Source organism: Megascapheus bottae, chromosome 24 (assembly GCF_031878675.1).
Source record: "Megascapheus bottae isolate mThoBot1 chromosome 24, mThoBot2.hap1, whole genome shotgun sequence".
NCBI classification, from domain to species: Eukaryota; Metazoa; Chordata; class Mammalia; order Rodentia; family Geomyidae; genus Megascapheus; species Megascapheus bottae.
This window is the reverse complement of record NC_143532.1, coordinates 2,841,063-2,862,952: the sequence shown is the minus strand read 5'-3', so window position 1 is coordinate 2,862,952 and position 21,890 is coordinate 2,841,063. Positions and strand designations below refer to the sequence as shown.

The 21,890-nt window shown below is 49.6% G+C and overlaps 1 protein-coding gene across 1 annotated transcript in view; it reads left to right on the top strand.

Annotated features, from left to right (window-relative positions):
- Cdh13 (cadherin 13) overlaps window positions 1-21,890 on the top strand; it is a 674,883-nt gene that overhangs the window by 591,169 nt on the left and 61,824 nt on the right. The window contains exon 8 of the mRNA XM_090356987.1: window positions 14,300-14,440. Within this exon, the coding sequence (XP_090213113.1) occupies window positions 14,300-14,440 (141 nt within the window). The remainder of the gene's footprint in view (window positions 1-14,299; window positions 14,441-21,890) is intronic.

Here is a 21,890-nt window from a genome sequence, read left to right as displayed (position 1 = left end):
TTACTGAGCTGCTGAGACATGGAAGGAATGGACATGATTTAGGCACTGAGGGGACCTTGAGTCACCGCATGTGGGGTTGAGTGGGGAGCATACCCGGCGTCCACAGAATGAACCACTCACAGAGCCCTGGCTTTGTCAATGGCTTGGATTCTTGGACTTAGGTAGAGTCCACCTTTAATGGACTTCAGGGAGAAGAAAGAGGAACCTGACCAAGGATCTCTTCGTGTGGAGGTGACCACGGAATTGTGGGAGGGAAGAAAATCACCAGTGACGGTGACACGCGGGTGAGAACCGCAGAGACAACACATGGAGCACTTGAGGACACACACGGATTTCTAATCCGTGTCAAGGAATCTGCACAGAGTCATGAATCCATCCAGGCCTCAAAGGAAGGAAAGCCACGCAGAAGTTTTTATGTGAGATTACCATCATAGTCAAAAAGTGGAAATGGCCCAGTGTCCCCCCGCCCCCGCCCAGCCTTGAATGCAGACAGTTCCTTGAGAAGCTCCCGGCCTCTGGGAAAGGCTCGAGTCCTTGAGGCCACCTTGAAGACCACTCCCATTGCAGAACTGAGAATCTCACCGAAACCCAGTCAGCAGTGTCCACCTTCCATACAGACCCAGCAACACAGCAACCTAACATAGGCCATTTCAAAGTGACAGTCCCCAGCACCGGGTGTACTTACAGTGTTGTAGACATCGCCCCATCGTGTGCCAGCCCATGCCCATTGGCCCAGAGAACATTTCAAATCCTCCCCACTCCCCTCCACCTGCTCCCCTGCCCCACGGCTTGCTTCCCCTCCCTATGGGTTTGCTTCCCTTGATGTTTCAGGGGCCTGTAAGACTCCACAGTTGTTTCCGGCTTCCTGTACGGGGCCCCGTTTTGTGGGGTTTCAGCCACACCACAGTGAGCAGGAGAACGTCACTTCTCACACCAGCATTCTCCTGGGCACATAGGCCGTGTCTTACCGATCAGCCATCCAGCGATTGACATTGGGGATGATTTCCACTGGGGCTCTGGTGCAGTTGTGTGAACAGCTGGGCACACAGATGTGTTTGAACACCTGGTGTTAGTTCTTTGGGATATAGGTTTACACCTCATAGGTCCACAGTTGACTTCAGGTGCTACCAGCCTGGCCTCCATAACAGCGACATTCGCTGTGCTCGTGTGCACAAGCGTTCCAACGCCTTGCTCTCCTGTGTCAGGAGCTAACGCCTTGCTCTCCTGTGTCAGGAGCTGGCCTCCTGAAGGTAAAGGCAGTGCTTGCTTCATTGTAGCTTCCAGCTGCCTCTCTGTAATGATTAGTGGGGGGGGGGGGGTAGAGGGGGAGTCGTCTCTTCCCTCATCTCCTTTGGAGAGTCTTTGTTTAAGTCTTTGGCCTATATTCGAATTTGCTTCTGTGTCTTTCTGTTGTTACATGTCGATGCTCTTTATATGCTCTGGATGTTAGACCTTTATTGACTGTGATTTATGAGTATTTTTTTTCTCTCCTCTCAGTAGTCTTTTTCACTTTCTTGGTAAATTCTACTTTACCGCACTTTTGAATGATTGATAAAACTCAGGGCCAGACATTCAGATGACATTTCCACAGAGAACATTCCAAAGCTTCCGCGTCTACACAAAAATTGTCTGTCGCCCTGAATACCTTGCCGCTGGCACTCAGCGTGCAGACTGGCCTCGGGCTTCCGTGTCCATCCGACACCAAGAACCCAAGATGGCCGTGGCCACAGGACAGCAGACAGAGCCCACATCAGCTTTGTAGGTGAGCACATTAACAGAAGAAGTCAGGGAAGACCAGGCGTCCCACGCAGCCCCTTCAAAACCCCGATCCCACGCTTCAGTGGCTACCAGCATTCAGTTCAAATCTTGCTTCCCTCCCCAGCAGCTGTAGCATCTGGTGTCTGAGCCTGAAGCGTTCCAGCCTGGATGCTGATGTGTAAAGGCCCGGAGAGAGGGCGGGGGGATCACTCAGTGCCCTCTTTCCGTCGTCATGTGAGGGGCTCGTGAATGGCCCTGTGGGAACTGCCGACAGCCATCGCACCCCAGTTAAGAAACTGGCATCAGATTTGGAGGGGAGCCTGGCCCTCAGGGACTCGGGTCTGGGGGTGTGAAAGGAAGGCATGTAAGAGATATGTAAGTGCCCCCCCAAACTGCACACTCATCCCAGGTCCCCTGGGCCTCACCTGAGCCAGGGCACCTCCCCGCTGGGCGTCCGCTCAGAAAACAGAGCTCCGTGTCTTTCCTGACCACTAAATAATAAAGGCCTAGAGTTTAGAGGGGGGAGGGGAAGGAAATTAGAAAAACACCGCAAAGGATCAAATTAAAATTGCATAACCACATCATCCCAAGATAATTGCTCTTAATATCACACTATATCTAAGTCTCCTGCTCTATTTACATACTGTGATGTATCAATACAGTTTTAAACAAAAATATGAGATCTCGCTGTCCATTCAGTTTGGAAATCTCCTTTTTCTTCTCAACAGTGTATTTCCATGTCATTAAATATTCTCTACTAAGCATTTTTTTTTAATGTGGGAGCCTCTGGCTTTAAACAGCAGCACTCTTCCATGCTGCCTTAAAGACCTACATTTGGTGACTGGTGTGCATTTTCCTTCCACCACCCTCCCCCTTGTGTGATGAGGTGCATTTAAATGGTCTGTCTGTGAGCAGGAACCTCTGGCCAGGTGCAGGGCCAGGGGACATGGGAAGGGACTGCTGGGTGTTGGTGTTAACGAGAGCTCAGAAAAATATGATCTGTCCAGTGTGATGGGCTTTCCACAACCCTCACAAGGATGCTGAAGTCAGCCCCATGCCCCTCCATTTACAAACGATGGGCCTGTGAGCCTCCCTCACCCGTGGTCTGAGCCGGCACTGTGGCCCGAGGTCCTCGCTTCCCCTGCCGGGGAGGGGACTGGTTCGTCGCCTCTAATTTAATCCCTGGTTCATGGGGACACGACATGACACAGGTGATCTCAGTGATGGCTTTGAAAGCACCATGGCGCCCGAGGTGGGCTTTGAGGACAGCAGGACTTGGCCGGTGTGGGATGGGGTGAAAACCCCAGGGCCTGCTGCAGATGTGACCGTGTGATGCCCAGATGCCCTGGGCCTGGCATGTTGCATAGTGGACCTCACCCCGTGCAACCTCGTGGGGCTCCTGCTCACCTGCATCCCTGGTGCTGGGCGGGGCCTGGGGTCCTCCCCTCCCCCGGGGTGGAGACGCGGTGGGAAGCAGTTTAAAGAGCACACCAATGGGTCACGCCTGTCATCCCAGCTCTTCAGGAGGCTGACACCTGAAGGCCACAGTTCAAAACTAGTTCAGGCAGCAAAGCCCATGAGACTCTTCTCTAGAGAACCAGGAAGAAGCCAGAGCTATAGGTGTGGCCCAAGCAGTGAAGCACTGACCTTGAGCAAAAATTTAAAAATTAAGAGCTAGAAGCTCTGAGTTCGAGCCCCAGTACCTACACACACACACACACACACACACACACACACACACACACACACACACACACACACACACACACACACACGTGGGCTCCCATCCCTTTACCTGTACCATAAGACCAACGACTGTGCCAGCTTAGAAACACCATGAGGTCATTGCAAATTATTTACACCAAGGGCTTGCAGTACAGGAGTGGCCCAGTAGATCTGGTCGTGGTTATTGCAATGGAAGAAGGTCTGAGTGGCATGTGTGGACTGGTGTGGGAAGGGCCTTCTCGTGGCTCCAGCCAGAGAGGAGCACAGGACACAGAGATGCATCTGACCCCTGTGAGACAGGGAGCTGTGCCCCCAACGAAGCAGGCAATTGAGTTCAATCACCCTTCGCTTTGGAAAGGACTCTGGAGAGGGGCCAGAGGCAAGGCAGAGACTCCATTTATTGTTATTTAAAAAAAAAACACACAAAATGAAAACATGCTTTCCCCGGGCATGTTTGCAGGTTTTATTATTTGTGAAGGAAAACACACTCATCTTTATCAACGTTGCGTCTGTCTGCAAGGCTAAGCCGGGAAGAGCGAGCCCAGTGTCAAGTCCTAACATTTGACTTTTGCTCTTTGCTGACTGCCATTCTAGGGTGTTAATAGGCTTGGCGTTTCTCTGCCAAGAAACAAAGACAATTTCAAGAAAGGACAGATGATGCCCAGATCTCATGCCAATGAGGGGGGGGCAGCCCAAGAGGTTGTTGGGCAGATAAAGCAAAAGGAAGATGCTTAAAAAGGGGCTGAGATCAACAGAACTTCTAGAATAATCCATGGCTTGGTTTACACACTCACTGCCTTTTCTCCCTGGCTCACAAATTCACGTTCAAAACAGCAGTGGTGTAACTGGAATCTGTCTAGCGTGGTGTTTTTTGTTGGTTTGTTTTTCTTCTCCCCTCCTTGGATGATTTAGAATATGCCTGATTCGCTTTCAAGGGGTCTAACGGTGATGTCTCAAATGGCTCTCCTCTTCGTAGCTGGCGTGGATCCGTGTGTATCATTTGCTCCTTTGTTTTGGAAGCTACTTGAAGGCCAGTCCTGGAACTGGAAACCAGAGTAAGCTTTGCTTAAGAAAGCCTTCGGCTGAAGAGACCGAGGCAGGCACTGCTGATTACAGGCCACCTCTGTGTTCGTCTGAGGAGATCACAGTTCCAGCGCCCAGCAGAGGGATCTGGCAGAGGAAGGCCCAGAGAGCTCCTTCTAAGAGAGGGGCATTTACCCAGGAAGCACCTGGAAGGAATGGGCACAGGCCTTTTGTGAGCAGGGGCCTGACGCTAGGCAGAAGGCGTAAAGCAGAAATGGCTGCTGGTGGGAGGGCGTTTGGAAGCAAACTTTAAAACCCTCTGCCACCCCTTGGTAGGCGCCTGCGCTTTTGGTGATTGGGATCCCGTCATTAAATTTTCTGGACGTTTTGACCAGTGTGTAACTTTGTGAAGCCAATTACACAGCAGAAGACAATTCTAACGTGACCTTAAAAGCATTACCTTCTGCTGGGTGATTAGAAAGCACACAGAGAGCACTGCTCGCTTGCTGCACTTGATTGGGGGTGGAGAGAGGAGAAGGGAGGGGGGAAAAGACTTACCTTGCTATTTCATGTAACCTAGTAAGATTCATTTAGATTCCACGCAGGTCATTTAATAACAGATTTTGTAAAATCTTAACATAAGGAGGCCCCATAAAAACGTATTATCTTTTATTACCAGTAGAGAGAATGACATTTTAGACGGTAATAAATCGAGACCCAAGGAAAGCTATTTGCTTTCAGAGAGGGTTTGGTTTTATTCTGTAGCAGGGGTGGCCAGCCATGGTCAGCGGAGACACCCCAGGCTGGCTTTGCTGAGGCTCGGGGGAGCACATTTCCTTGCCTGCTTTGTCTTGTTGTGTTGTGTTTATGGAAAGGTCATTTGCCTTTCACCTTCCCTGTTCTTTCCTTCTAGCTTGCGTGGTCAGGATATATAATACACAATAGCTGGCCTGGTGCCCGGGGTCGGGACTGGCCTGGGACACTGCCTGGGTTGGGAAGGAGGAGACCTGGTTCTCTGTGCAGAGTTCTCTCCACAGAAAGACCCTCCACGCCCAGTCCTGAGCCAGGGGCTCTATCTGCATTTGGATGTGTCCCCGTGGAGTCCAGCACAGCTAGATGCCTTAGGCCTGCCTCTCTCTCTCTCTCTCTCTCTCTCTCTCTCTCTCTCTCTCTCTCTCTCTCTCTCTCTCTCTCTCTCTCTCTCTCTCTCTCTCTCTCTCTCTCTCTCTCTCTCTCTCTCTCTCTCTCTCTCTCTCTAGATCCACAGGGCCAGGCCTTGGCCTGTGCTTCCAGCCAGTTCCTCACAGGTCCAAGGGTTAATCCTCCACACCAGACCTGATCCCTGTCGGGGATGCCTCTGCAGCGCCTCACACCTAGTCAGGGCTTGAAGGAAATGGACTGGGCATATTCATGAGAGCCCCTCCCATGCCCCCTCTGGAGGCCTCAGTATTACCAGCCCCACAACCTTCATCCCATCTACCTGGGGTTTCCTTTTTCTTCCTTTTCCTGGCCTAGACCTACACCACAAAGCAGGACTGAATCTTTCATCACACGCTAGCAGTTACTTGAACTTAATAAACACTAAATAAATGTTTCAGTGGAACCAAACTGCATGGCAAATCTTTGCCGCCTTGGGTCTGAAGGAGATGATTTTTCCCCCCCAGGTATTCATCGAACACCAAGAATGTTTTATTTACTGTAACTCATCATTAACCACGGAAGAAGTACACTTTGCCCAGGAATGTTTTATTTGATTCTGGTATCCCTCAGCCTGGAATTTACCACCTAGCTTATTCTACCATAGATGCCTAAGATGCCATGTTTATTTCCCCTTGTCAACTCCCCCACCCTGCTGGCTCTGTCGGCAACTAGTCAATCTGGGGAAAGGTGCTGACCTGCTTCCCCAGCGGGCCCACAACGGGAAGGAAAAAGCCGCCAAGAGCGGGGATGTTCACATCAGCCCTGAGAAGCGGGCTGTGACGAGGCTTAAAGACAGCGCAAGCCAGGCACCCTCTTGAGAAGGAGGAAGGCCTTTTCTAGAGGATGTGTGCCCTGCTCCAGTGCCACTTACAGACCGCTGTCTTCCCCACATTTTGTGGTCCCAGGGGATAAATCAAAGCCCGGACAGATGACAACTGGTCCTGCGTCACACAATGCTTTTACCAATCTGCTGCAATATTTATAGGCTAGGTGTCAGGTGCTGTGAGCCCACAGAAGACTCATTTAGGATGCAAGGTGCCCAGAAGCCTTAAGACACCCTGCCTTATCTGGGTAAGGCTGTATGCAAGAAAAGCAGTGGAAAACCATCGTATCTGTCAAGATGTCTAGTTAGCAGTGCCTTAATTGGTAATGAGGGGATTTGTTCATAAAACACTTCCTTGCAGCTTTCCTGGATTTTTCTCTTTTTTTCCAATGCTAGAGATGGAACCCAGTGTTTCTGACATGCTAGCATTCTATTACTGAGTTTCAGCTACAGCTCTTGCCTTGACTTTTAAAGTAGAATTTGTGCCCTGAGTAGTGTGTGTGTGTGTGTGTGTGTGTGTGTGTGTGTGTGTGTGTGTGTGCTGTTAATGGGGCTTGAACTCTCAGCTAGTTGCTGTCACTTAGCTTCTTCATTCAAGGCCACTGCATAAGAAGCTCATGGACTTTTCTGTCTGGACTGGCTTCAAACTGTGATCCTCAGATCTCAGCCTCCTGAGTAGCAAGCAGGATTACAGGAGGGGACCACCAGTGTCCAGCCTGAATCCAGTTTTGTTTGTGTTGTAACATCTCACAGTGGCTAAGTATTGCTTTTTCCTCCCTGCATACTTGTGAAGCCACAACGCGTTGATACCTTCAGGGACTGTAAGAGCAAAGACTAAAATCAGCAAACGTTACACATCAGGACTAACTGAGCAAATGTGGCTGTCCCCTCCCTAAGAATCAGTCAGCCTGTCCGGCACTAAGACCCCTGCCTTCTCTGAAGGGCCCTCCACCGAGGAGCGGGAATGATCCCACAATCCTCAGCAGTAAGGAAGTCTGGGCAAGGTGGCAAGTTGTTCTGTCTGCCCAGCAGGCAAGGATTGCCCAGGAGAGCCGGCTCTGGCTGAGGCAGGAGAAAGGTGGCACCGCTAATAGCAAAGTCCTCTTCCACGTTGACATTGGCTTGTTGATTTCCCACCACAGCCCCATTGTGTTTGTTATTTGTGATAAATGTTCCACTGAACTCGGACTTGTATGGAAGACGCCTTGGCTGTGTAAAACATCAAGGGTCTGGAGATTGATTGTGTGCCGTGTTTAATGGCACCGATTGATTCCTTTTTGCCCTCCTTCGGGATGAAATGTTTAGTTTTCAAATCTGTGCGATCAGTGAAGTCAGCCTGTGTCTCGCAGACTCTCCGGAGGCTTTTTGCCTCTCTTTCCAGGGTGTACACTGACGGGTGGCTCTGACACACCGGGACAGCGGGGAACCATGAATGCAGTGGGCACTCATGACCGCGAAACTCAGGCGGGAGAACAGCTGGGCTCTCTGAGATATGTCTTCCAGATCAGATCACCTCCAATAAAATCGGAGGAGCAGCTCAGCTTTGCACAGTCAGGCACAGTGCCTTTCTTGGACAATATAAAAAATGCTCTCTCTCTCTCAGCTAGAGCTTCTCAAAGCTGGAAACCTGATCCTGAGAACAAATGGCTTCAGTCTGGAAAGGCCAAGCCTGTAAGATGCAATGTAGTTGAAGGAAATGGTCATCTATCACAGTTATCCAGAGTGAACATAAATCGTCTACCTTGCATGCTGAGTCCTGGCTGGGTGTTGGGGCCAAAGGGGGAGGGCGGGGGGAGGGCTGCCCTGGAAGATTCTGCCCTTCCTGTAGGGAGATAGCAACAGAGCAGGTAGAACAGGAGGCCCCCGAGTTCGTGGAGGAAGGTTAAGCGCTGTGGTGAACGGCCCTCGACAGGAACAATGGCTCAGATCCTACTCGCAGCACACTGCCGGGCCAGACGACGGAGGGCCTCTGCTCACCCCTGCACACAGAGGTCCAGGCTTCTTCCTGTGCCAGAAAGAGAGCGCACAGGCTGCCGGGTGGCCATCCTCGCCTCCTAGAGTCCACTGGCCAGACTCAGCCACACAAGCTCGGCTTGCCGTGAGGAAGTCCAGGGACTCGAGCCTGGTGCTCAGATAAGATTTGCTGGACACGTGGCTTTGTCTTCACAGCCGGTGTCTTCCATTGCTAACCCCACACCCCAAATCTGGCTACATCAGTGCCCAGGGGAATACTGGGGTGGGGCCAGCATGCCCACGAGGGCGCTGCCTGTGGCTTCCCCCGGCCCAGCCTAGGTCGATTACACCCGTCAGCCCTCCACGCCAGGAACCAGGCAGGCACAAGACTGGGTACAGCCCAGGGAGGGAACAGCCCACCTGGGGAGGGCTTGGGCAGCTGTCCCCTCGCTGAGAGGCAGGGCAGCTGGGTGACGGAGCTCTTGTCCTGCAGAGGGGCAGTGCCTCCTCCCCTGGCACACAGGGAACTAAAGAAGTGGCTTTTCTGCCTGAAATATTCAGAAGGGTCTGGTCTCGTCCCCTGGGCCAGGACTGGTGTGGGGAACGGCGAGGCTGGCTGCCCTCAGTTCTCCCTGTGGCTTCTCTCATCTGCATTTCCTTCCCCAATCTCACCATCCGTGCCTGGACTTGCAGGCTAGGCTGAGTCCGTCACACCTAGGGAGGGGACACAGCCACACGGCCCCTGCAATGGCATCGGAGGGCCTCCCCCAGGGGCCAGGCAGCGACTGCAGAGTGGATGTGAGAAGCACAAGACTGCCTCTCAAGGAAGAAGAGTGCTGGCTTTAAGGGGGTGGCATCCCAGCAAAGGCTCCCCAGGGTGGAGCACTGAGGAGAGGGGAGAGGGGAGAGAGGAGAGGGGAGAGGGGAGAAAAGAGAGGGGAGAGGGGAGAGGGGAGAGGGGAGAAAAGAGAGGGGAGAGAGGAGAGGGGAGAGGGGAGAAAAGAGAGGGGAGAGGGGAGAGGGGAGAGGGGTAGCACCTTCTGCACTTTGTACCGGGGGTTTTATTATTGGTTATCCAGTGAGTTGCTCTTCACGTTGTAAACAGGGAAGCACTCCACACAGGACCTGTCCAGCTGTTACCAGGAGGAGATGTGAGGGATACCACAGACAGTGCCTCTGTGGAATGGCATCTGTGCATATATGTGTGGTGTGTGACATGTGTACATGGTATGTGGTGTGTGATATGCCTGGTGTGTATGTGTGTGATATGGTACGCGTGGTGTCGTGGGCGTGTAGTATTTATATGTGTATGGTATGTGATATACGTGGTGTCTCATGTGTGGTGTATCTGTGTGTGTGTGTGTGTGTGTGTGTAGTGGCTCATGTGTATGTAGTATCTCGTGAGTATGTGTATGTGAAGTGTGTGTGATGGCTAATGTGTGTGTGGCACCTCGTGTGTGTGGTGTGTGTATGATGTATCACATGTGTGTGGTACGTGTGTGCGATATCCCATGTGTACGTGTGTGCGATATCCCATGTGTGATGTGTGTGGTGTCTCACATGTGTATGGTATTTCCTATGGCATGCATGGCACCCGTGTGTGTGTGTGTGTGTGTGTGTGTGTGTGTGTGTGTGTGTGTGTGTGTCATGTGTGTACAGGAGAACAGAAGACACCACACTGTTCCCGGTCTCCTCTGAGTCTGAGGGAAGGATGAGGGAGGACAGAGGAGGCCCCCACCTTCCACTGTAAAAATTACCACATCTGGGCCAGGAGTTTGGCCTAGTGGTAGAGTGCTGGCCTAGCAAGACCTAGATTCAGTTCCTGGGCACCACATACACAGAAAAGCTGGAAGTGGCGCTGTGGCTCAAGAGTAGAGCTCTAGCCTTAAGAAAAGTCCAAGGACAGTGCTCAGGCCCTGAGTTCAAGCCTCACACCTGGCAAAAAAAAAAATTTAGTTACCACATCGTTTTTATTTTCTTTCACTAACTGGATATTGCTTCAGTAACAAGAACAGTTTTAAGCCTTAGGTTTGCCAGAAAACGGAGACTTTGGGAACAGCTCATCCCAAACCCTGTAATTTGTCCACTTCATCGTCTAATTGATTCTCTACCCGATTAATCAATCCACTTCCCATTACAGCTATAAAGTTTTATTTACCTCAGGAGATGGGAATTGACGGAGTCATTTTTAAAAGTTATTTACGAGCTTTGTTCGGTACAGAAGCCTGTGTGTCCTTCCTCGGCAGTGCTGCGGGGACTGCTTTCTGCAGTTACCTGTAAGCATGACTACCATCAGCCTGGACCTCGGATCTCCTCGAGGAAGGAAGCCCTGCTCTCCTTCTCCCTCACTTCTAGCACCCAGCATATCCAAACTAGGTGTTCATTAACTGCTGATTCATTGCAAGAACAAACCAATGAAATGCAAATTTATAGTAACTTTCTCTGTGCCCCCACCCAAAAGGGGAAAAAGAACATATTTCTGTGCAGGAGAAAATATTAAAAAGGAAAAATAATGCATTCCTGAAAGGCTGGCATGAAGAGCCCTTTGTGATACTATGGTATAAGATAGCTCTCAGGCCTTCTTGCTGATAACGAGATAATTGATCATACCATTAGATGAAATATTATTCGTCAAAACTGCTCAGATGCTGTCTGCATCAAATGTCTACAGTAAAAGAGGAAAGCATTTTCTCAGACAACTCCTAAGATCTGAGAGGGAATTGGCTTCAGAGGTGGTTGGCAGGGCCTCGGATAGTGTTAAGAGAAGGCCGTGTCCACCTCTGGGCCTGTGTTATCTTCATCCGCATGTCGACTTCCTGGTGTGGACACACAGGCGTTGACTGGCTCCAGGCTGGTGTCCCCACCACCTCTGAGTTCATCCCTACACAAACCTAAAGCATGGGCCCCAGGACCCAGCTTCAGCCCCCCCTACCCCCACCTCCCTTCCCGCCACGGCAGAGGGCCCTGGAGTGGAAGGCCCTGATTGGTCAGGTCCAAGATACATGACCAATCCTGTGTCAGGGGTGGAGGCAGCCCTCCTTGAAGAATGGGGAGGGGGTCCAGGGCATCTCACAGCACCAGCCCCACACCCCCAGAGGAGGAGAGCGGAGAGCCCAGGCCTGCTCTGGACCCAGCCTGGAGCTGCCCTGGCTCAGCAGACAGCATTCTTCCTGAAAGTTGGAAAAGAAGAGTGCCATGAGCCACTTATCTCCTCGCCAGACAGAAGTAAGGGATCACACTAGACCCCTGGCCTGTGTCCCGATGTGAGCCAGGGTAACACACTCCCAGGAAGCAAAGTTGAAACAGGAACAAAGGTTCACAGCCTAAAGTTCAGTAAGTTCCTGTCTTGGGATCTGCCATTCAACACCAAACTGAAACTCAAATCATAGGCTGACACGTTGAATTAATCTTGTGCAACTACTTAAAGATTTTAAAAAAGCAAAGATTAAAAACTCAGCCCAAATATATATCTGTGCATGCATGTGTATCTGTGTGCATGTGCATGTATGTCTGCGTGCGCATGGTCTTGGATAAGTGTTTCCTGCTGTGTTATTTCAAATTGTCGACATTTTGATGCCATGAAGGGGGCTTGAAGCCTTTGAGGAGTTTCCTGATCTAGGGCTTTGCATCTGAACCATGAGTGCCACGGAATTATTTTCTTTTTCTTTTTCTGGCTTTTTTTTTTTGCCAGTCCTGGGCCATGAACTCAGGGTCTGAGCCCTGTCCTTGGACTTTCTCAAGGCTCTATCACTTGAGCCTCAGCACCACTTCTGGCTTTTTTCTACACATGTGGTACCAAGGAATTGAACCCGGGTCCTCATGCCTGCTAGGCAAGCACTCTACCACTAGGCCAAACTCCAGGCCCTTCTTTTTCTTTTTCTTTGGTCGGCCATGGAGCATGAACTCCAGGCCTGGGCACAGCTGGAAACTCATCTGCTCAAGGCTTGTACTCTTTTCCTTTGGAGCCACAGCGCCACTTCCAGAAAAGACAGTAGATAATCTAAAGCCCTAAGATGATTAATTATAAGAGCTATTTCTAAGATTCTATTTCACAGACCCTTAAAATAATTTCCAGGATGTTGTTGCTAAATGACAAGACAATGACTATTGACTGTGATCTTCTGCATGGCGGAGAAAGGGTGAGGGATACACATTTTTAAAATATCTCTGTGTGCGTGCTTTCGGAAGAGGTGCCGTGTCTCATAACAGAATTAACAGCAGTATACAGGAAGTTAGGCATGGCACGTTCAAGCCTGAGACTTGCATGTCCAGAGGCCCTCAGGAAGGGCTGGAAACATGGCTGGTTGGCTGGGGTCCTTGTGGATCATCCCATCCAGCCTGTCTGTGGGGTGGATAGAATCCCACACATGGAGACAAAATTGCCCAGCATTACCTGTGTGCATCTCCAGGGCTGGTAGAGACGAGGCCCCACCCAGCAGAACCAGACCTCGAAGCAGAAGTCAGTCCCCTCAGAAGCTTAGCCAAGGGGCAGAACCCATGAAAACACAGGCCCGGGATGGTGAGCAGCCAGCCACCCTTCCAATATCCTCTAAAGCTTTAGGCAGCGCTAGCACCAAGCTATTACATTTTCCCTGTCAACTCGTGACTTTGGAAGGAAATCAAAGATTCCCGTTGCTTTTTTGCATTCTTTTCTCCCTGCAGGATTTCTTAATTATTGGTTGTAGACGCCCTGGGTTTTGAAGCTGTCGAGCTGACAGGGCTGTTTTATGCATTGTAAACACCTTTTATTTTTGTTACTGAAAGTAGTTCAACTCAGACTCTGTGTGTGAGTGATTAAGAAACCAATCCAAACTGGTTTAAGCAATAAGGAAAATTAATGCCTCAATTAGCTGAGAAGTCCTCAGGCAAGGCTAGCACAGGCCTGCATCATGAAGTGGCCCGAACAATCACCAAGAGCCTCTCTCTCTCTCTCTCTCTCTCTCTCTCTCTCTCTCTCTCTCTCTCTCTCTCTCTCTCTCTCTCTCTCTCTCTCTCTCTCTCCCCCCCCCTCCCCCTCTCGCTCTCCCCCCCTCATGCAAGATCGCCATGCCGTTGGTGGAGGGGCTCCCGCCCCAGGCCCGCCCTGGCACACCAGCTCCTCACATCCATGCCATCTGTCAGGTTCCCTCCTCCCACTGCCACATAGAGGCCAGCACCCAGCCCTGGGGCAGCACATACCTCTGCTTCTCTGCTCTGAGATCATTCCAGAGCTCTATCAGAAAGGCAACCTGGCCCCTACCACATGGGCAGACCCCCAAAGCAATATGGGGTTCTGCCTCAACCACAGAAGATTGAACTGCTGAGTGACCAGGAGACTGGCAGGCCGGCGGGAGATCATTGAAACCCATGGGCCTTCAATGCCAGCCTCTGAAATTTTCTTCATGTTAGGATGGGAGCTGCTTGGCTGACATAAATATTTACACTTGGCCATTGAATACCTGCAGAAACTATACACAGAGATCTATACACAGAAAAGTAGCTTCACAAGGTCAGACTCCAGTGGAAATTGAAACCTAAAAATACCCCCAAATTGGGAAATGGAACCTTCTAGAATGTATCAAATGTCCCTTCAAACAAGAACATTAAGTAGATTCCATTCCCACGGCCATCTCCATCTACAAATGGTCACAGTCACATTGGGGAGATTTCAAAGGTACACAAAAAGTAAAAATGGCTATACAAGAAGTAAAAACGCTGGGGACCTATGAAAGCTCTGGGCGGAGCTGGAGAGAAACCATCCATGTCCACTCTCGCACCCTTTCCAAAACCATGATCCAAACCTAAATGCCATGTCCTTCTTTTGTCTTTGCTTTGTAGACTCTGGAAAATCCCAAATACGAGCTGATCATCGAGGCACAGGATATGGCTGGACTAGACGTGGGGTTGACCGGCACAGCCACAGCCACCATCGTTATCGATGACAAAAACGACCACTCGCCCAAATTCACCAGGAAAGAGGTAAGCCCACGAGGGCCAAAGCTGGGGTCAAAGCCGGGACCACCAACCAGCTGAAACATAACCACTGTGGGCTCCCTGTCTATAAAATCAAAAATCTCCTCTCTGGGAAAGAGGATGGAATTTTGCTGGAATTCTGCCTCAGATTGTGTGTGTGCGTGTATGTGTGTGTGTGTGTGTGTGTGTGTGTGTGTGTGTGTGTGTGTACGTGTAGTTAAAATAGTAGAGCATAGAGCACTGAGAGAACAAAAGCACTGAATCTTGTTAAAGTCCATAAGAAAACAACTTTTAATGCCAAAGTGCCATTTTCTGAGTTTTATCAGTGTTATTTAGCGCCCCGTTATTCAAGTCCCATTGTGATTTTAGCATCACAATGACTCTTTTTTTCCAGTACATACAGATTGAGAGGCCAGACTGAACAGCAGTGAGGAGGTAAAACAGATTTTCTTGGCAGTAACAAGGCGACCAAGGAACTTATAAATAACAACCAAGTTAGCTTGTCTAGAAAGAGCCATTATTTCTTCTCAGCTTCTATGAGGCATGGTTACACATGATGTGTCCTTGTGTGTCGTTTACCAGTTCTTCTAGTGGACCGATGTTTGGGGAGGGGTTGTGACTCTGGGCCCACTGAGGGAGCCAAATGGCTCCACCTTTCATCTGATGGACATACACCAAGGGCCTGGGTCCTTTTAGAGGGTTGGAGTCAAGACCACAGATCTGTGGCCTAGAGAAGAGCCCAGGAAAAGCAGGAAGGCTGCTGCCATTTGTCCAGTCCTGGCAGTCAACCCAGTACTTCCCACTGCAGCCCTGCAACCTCTTCTGCCTGTGCCAGCTTGGCTTCCTTAAGCGTTCTCCACAATCAGGAGAGAGGCTGCCATGATTGAAGCGCTGAGAATCTGGAGGGAACTCCAAGGTCACAGGCAGACCGAGCTTCAGAAACCGGAAGTGAGCCCACTTCCTGTGTGTCAAAAGCACTGAGCTTCCTCCCAGGCCAGGTGTCCCTCCTCTGAGAGCGACCCCACCGTGGTCCTGAGAAACCACGGAGCTAGCCGGGGTGGCGGGTGCCACCTCCACAGGGGCCTCTCCAAACTAGCAAACTTTAAAGACCCCGAGGCCACCACCTCCCTTGGCCAAGTCTTCAGCTGCTGCCCAACTCCAGTCCTAACTGCCATGACAGCCTCCCTGTAATGGCAAACACAGACTGCTGGGTTTTCCCAGCTTTCCCAGACCGGTGTGCCCAGGAACCGTTCCCATGAGTTACATCGCAGATGCTGGGGTTGAAGGAGTTGTAAAATAAATTCAGGGTCCAATAAATGTTTTGGGATGCTGAACTAAAGCTTAAAAGATGTACTGCAGATCTGAGTAACTTCAAAACACGCTGTGATTCTCTCAGGGAGACAGATGTGAGCGGCTGCACTTCCTGTACCGGCAGACATGGTTTCTTTCCTGGACCACTTCATCATACTTTATTGAGCTGTGTTCCATCAAACACTCATTGGGGGGTATTTGTTCACCTGTAGAGCAAGTTGCATGTCTATCGGTCCCAAGAAAGCACTCGTGGCATTACAACACTTAACATAAACGTAGTCATGTGAGCGGACATAGCTAATCCAACCCTTAATGAGCCTTGTCAGCGTCCCAAAGCTTCTACCACTGCCCACTGGGAGAGGAGAATGCATGCCTGGGCATAGGAGAACATAGGCTAAGAAGCCACTCCCACCGCTACGGCCCCTGAGTTTGAGAAAGGACTTAACAGAAGTCTTAAAGTCAGTAAGAGCCAGAGAGTAGCATAAAGAAAATATACTCACCTATGGATATTGACAAAAACACAAAATTGTTCTCCAAATGGATGTTAAACAATGAGCTTGGGACTCCCCAGGGGCAGAGCTGATGTCTAAGCAGGTATCGAGATGGCAGTAATAAAGTGAGGAGAGTCGGGAGTTGGCAGATGTGATGGACCCTCTCTTAGAGATTAAAGGTCCCAGCGGAGTCCTTGAGCAATGCTGGGTATATGAAGCTAAACTTCCTGGCACCTTCCTGAAAGGCCGAGGTTCTTTGTTGTGGAAGAAGGATATCTCCATTTTCAATAGCAGAGATGCCAGTGAGGGAGGAGGGGGAAGGAAGGGGAGGGGAAGAGAGGGCCCAGAGACAGAATGGGGCTCTGGCATCCTGTGGTGGCAGCCTGGCAGTCCCTCTCCCCCTCTATACCCCAGTCTGCTCACCTGTCCACGGCAAGGCTGAACATACCTCATCGGGCCCTGCAAACACCAGGCCCTCCTCGCTCTTCTTCTCTCTTGCATCCCAGTAGACACTCAGTAATTCCATATGTACGGACTCCTTCCAGGAGAGGGTGTCTGCTGCAGGGCAGTGTGTGGCCGAGGAACCAAGGCTGAACTTAGGCCCACTATGATGCATGATCATCCCTTCACTCATACTGAAGCTAGAAATGCCAGTTGTCTCTTGAGACTCAGCTGCATTTTCCCAATAGCTTGCACTTAGGGATTTGACTAAATTTACAGTTCCTAAGAAAAAAATTGTTTTGAAAAATCTTATGAAAGCCAGGTGCGGTGGCTCGTCTCAGGAGGCTGATTTGAGGATCATGGTTCAAAGCCAGCCCTGGCACTAAAGTCTGTGAGATTCTTATCTACAATTAACCACCAGAAAACCAGAAGTGTGGCTGTGGCTCAAGGGGTAGGGTGGTAGCCTTGAGCTGAAGAGCTCAGGGACAGTGCCCGGGCCAATGTTCAAGCCCCACGACCAAAAAAAAAAAACCTTAAGGAATCTTGCTCAATTCTCCAGGCCAGATCATTTGCCAAGAACCTTAGTCTATGTATATATAGCAACATGACCTTCAGCTCTTGGTTCTAAATTACTTTTTAGAAAGGATTTCTGATATCTGCCTAAAACACAGTACATAGTACACAGAACACAGCACACAAAGTAGCAGATGTTCTACTATTTCTTACATCAGTTGCCAGTCGTGAGCAAAAGAAACTCAAGGGCAATGCCCAAACCCTGAGTTCTAGCCCCAGGATTGGCAAAAACAGAGAGGGGGTGTGGGGTTGGTGGGGCAAGAGAGAGAAGGAGAAAGAGGGGGAGGGAGGGAGAAAGAGAGAGACAGAGAGACAGAGACAGAGAGACAGAAAGACAGCAAGCTTCAGGGCCCTGTCTTCCATCTGGGAAGTAAAAGATGTAGATTCCCCAGTTTGCCCCAAAGAATGAGGGTGATTGGCTGAGCCATAGCCCCCGGCCATGTGTTCCTACCCAGCTGTCAGATGATGGCTCTGTCCAGCCTCTAAATTCTAAGGGCCAGGATGCAGTCTTTCAGAATATGTGTTGCCCAAGAATTTCACTTTTCATTGTGTTGTTAGGGTTTTCAACAAAAATATTTCATGTATTACCAGCATAACAATATCCTGTCACTCTTTATCTCCTAACTGTCTGAAATTCTCTAGTGCTTCATGTAGTATTTAATTATCATCCTTTGCTAGGAAAACACAAGAACAAAGGTTCAGGCTTTCCTTGTAGTGATTCAGATGAAAACATTTGCTTTCCATTACTGAGAGTCTAGGAATTTTTCTTTACGGCCTATAAAACACATTTCCTGATTGGAAAACTGGTGTAAGCACTTGGGGTTGTTGTCAAATCCTAGAGACGGTCAAGTCTCTGTTGTGTGTATGTGCGTGTGAGCTGAACAATTTCAAATGCTCTTGTGTAATGGCTGATCTTTAAATTGACGGCACTTGCGAACTGGCTTTGTCACCCGTATCCTTGTTGCATGGCTTGTTAGGAGTTTTGTGTTATCTTCATGGATGTCAGGCTAGCAGGTCCAACTGGCAAGAATGTAAATCTTTCCCCCTGTGTTCATTATGATTCACTCTCCATCATTGTAGACCCAGCAAACAATGACAGATCTATTTGCTTTCTTATATATCTTACTTATCTTTCCCTCCTAATGAATTCTATGAGATGGGATGTTATCTGTATTTCCCGCCTCAACATTTTTTTAACTTTTGCTTCATATTCCCTGAAGGCTTTACTAGTCATCATTTTATTGAAATATAATTCACATACCATAAAGTTTACCTTTTTTATAATGGACAACTCATTGGGCATTATACTGTTCACAAAGCTGCACAGCCAGCCTGCTATCTAGATCAGAAAATATGTATCAGCACACAATGACACCTGTGTCCCTTCCCTCTCGGGCCCAATGGATTTACTTACTGGGAACATTGCATGAAGTAGAAAATCATGTGATTTGAAGTTCTTTGTGACTGCCCTCTTTCACTTAGTGTGTTTTCCAGTTCACCCACACTATGTCATGAATTAATACCTCACTCCTTTTTTGTGAGGGAGTAATACTCCCATCTGCAAACATACCACAGTTGATATTTGTGTATTCATATGTTGATAGGTGTTTTGACCATTTTAACCCCTTCTGCTTGGGTATTTATGTAGTCTATTTAGTGTCTGAATCTGAATGTTCTCATTTGCTCAGGGGTGAAAATGAAGCTACCCCAATTCCCACTTCTTTTACGGGAACATCTCCCGATGTCTTTCCAAATTTCAGGCAATATGGCTTATTCGCGATTTGTCACCTTCTCTTTAATAGACTTGTTAAGTAACTTCTAAACGAGGATGGCACACTAATCCTAAGTGATTTAATTTTTGACAAGCAAAGAACAAAACCCCAGTCAAGAAACAATGAGAGCTGCAGCGACAGAAGCTTTGGGACTCCTCCTAGCACCCCACTTGCTCCACAGAACCAGGCCTGCTCTGCCTCTTCCCCTGTCAGCTGGGTTCTCCTGGCTTCCACCCTGATGTAAGAGAAGTGCACAGGGAAGTCTCCTGGGACGCCTGACAAGCCACTTGGGGTGTCAGTGCAGCAGAGGGGAGTCCATGCCCCCAACATCACACTGTAGGGAGGGACACTTGACTGGTTTAGGTAATACTGTAGTGCAGCTAGCATCCTGGAAGGTGTTTGTGGGTACTATATGAATGGCATGGTATTTTCATGAGAAATAGGGATTGAGGCCAAAAATAAGTAAATGGTTTAGCTATGCCATCCCTATCTCATTTGTTTTGCTATTTTAAAAAAACAACTCGTTCTAGTAAAAAGTTTAAAAAGAAAAATTAAATGTCTTCCTTGATCACCACTGAAGAACTTGCAGCCCAAGACAGCTGAGCTACCTCACAGGACTCACTTGGCTTCAGGAGTCCTGGGGGGTCACTGTACTATGTTTCTGTTCAATCGTTTGGTGATTCCAAGATGGGACACACACTTTTGGACTGTCATTTTTCTCTGGAAGTCTGACTGGAACGGCCTGATTGATCCTCTCCTCCGGGACTCCAGAATATACCTGAATTCTTCAACTGAATCTCTCCTGCTTCTGTGATCTCCCTGGGAAGAGCCTTTTGCCCTCAGATGTTCCAGCTTCTACACACTGGCCTGGTCATCGTCCAGGCTGCCTGCTCAGAGGAGAAAGCCGCTTCATGACCCACTCACAAATCCAAACCCACTCAGGTCTTCCGACTCAAGTGATCCTCGGGGGAGGCAGTCTCAGACATTTGTACAGCAGGATCCATCTCTGAAGATGATTAAGTGTTTTGTTTGTGGTTCCCACCACAGTGATCAAGGCTCCTTCTTGGAGCTTTTTTTTTAGCTCACTGGAGTGGAGCCCATGAGAATTTTTTTCTGTGCTGCTGTGAAATCATGGACCTGAGAGTTGTCTAGGTGGCGGAGTTTTGGAAAAAACAAACACTACAGAGCCCTTCATCCCAGGAGGAGGATGGCGCACATAAAGAAACAGGGTGTTTGGAGAGAACGCCTGTGGTTCCAGTGTGCAGACACCAGCGATTTCCAGTTCTGTAAACAGTACTATTGCATGTCCCCCACACACTACATGTGCTTTGTCCCGGCCAGCTCTCCAGCCGTGGCTGACCAAGCATCACGGCCTGCGAATGAGTTCCCAGTGCCCATCCCCGCCACAGACATCGACAGCCTTCCACCCGTCCTGCCCGCCATGCGTCCATCGCTGTGTTCTGCTCCAGGGTCAGGAAAACGTGAAACCATCCACCAGCTCACGTGTCCCAGTGTCACCGACACCAAGAACCTTGGGTCTGTAGCAGGCTGTGTAGACCAAAGAAGAGGGAAAGACATCGATATGAAGAGGATCAATGGGAGCCGCCATCCAGCCAGTTCTCTTCCAGTGAAAGCACAGGGGTGCCCTGCTGGCCCCTGAGCGGACAGAGTCCCAGACAGCTTGGTGGGAGAGTTGCACTGTGGACCCTGAAGAGTGTGTGTGTGTGTGTGTGTGTGTGTGTGTGTGTGTGTGTGTGTGTGTTGGAAAACATCTGGGTTTTTGAAGTAAAAAAGAAAAATGTATCGTCTTCCCTGTGGCGGCTCCTTCCCGTGGCTCAGAGAAGGTGGAGCAGATGATTTATTGTGTTAATCGCTCTGTCATAATTATATTCGTGCTGTGCTGATCCCATCATCGCTGTGTGGACCTTGACGCCAGCCCTGCGCCCCGGAAAACCTCTGGTTATGCTCAGAGGACCTGTGGGCGCAATTTCTCACTGCAGCTGCAGTCTCTGCACAAAGTCCTCAGTGCTCTGTCAATCTGCTTCCATTCAAAGGTAACATCCTCACGCCCAAGAGAAACCCTCAGTGCTATCCAGCAACAACTACTTCTTCCTCCTCCTCCTCCTCCTGCTTCTCTTCATTTCCTTCTCTTCCTCCTCCACCTCCTCCTCCTCCTCTTCATCTTCTTCTCTTCTTCTTCCTCCTCCTTCTGCTCCTCTTTATCTTCTTCTCTTCCTCCTCCTCCTCCTCCCTCTCCCCTTCCTCCTCTTCCTCCTCCTGCTCCTCTTCATTTTCTTCTCCTCCTCCTCCTCTTCATCTTCATCTCTTCCTCCTCCTTCTCCTCCTTCTTCTTCTGTTTTACCAGCCCTTGGGGATTGAACTCACAGCCTGAGCTAGTGCTCTACCACTTGAGCCACTTCTGGTTTTCTGGTGGTTAATTAGAGATGAGAGTCTCACAGACTTTCCTGCTCAGACTGGCATCAACTGAGATCCTCAGATCCCAGCCCCTTGAGTAGCCAGAATTATAGGCATGAGCCACTGGCACCCGGCTGAACATGTGTTTTAGTTCTAAGATGGCAGCATTACTACCTCCATAATGCAATGTGCAGAGTGAAGATCAATTCAGAAGCAGAGAGCGTTCTGCTGTAACAGAGCGTGATGGGAGATGACACACCCCAGGCCACACCACACCTGGAAACTCCTGCACTGGGCAACTTTAGGAATGAGGGCTCTGGCTCTTCTGCATGGATGTTCCCCCCACTCGTCTCCACAGAACAATGCTTAAATCATTTTAATTTAGGGTAGCGGGCACCGCCGTTCCGTAGTTATCCATGAGATAACATGCTTGTTCAAGTTCGCCAGTCTCCT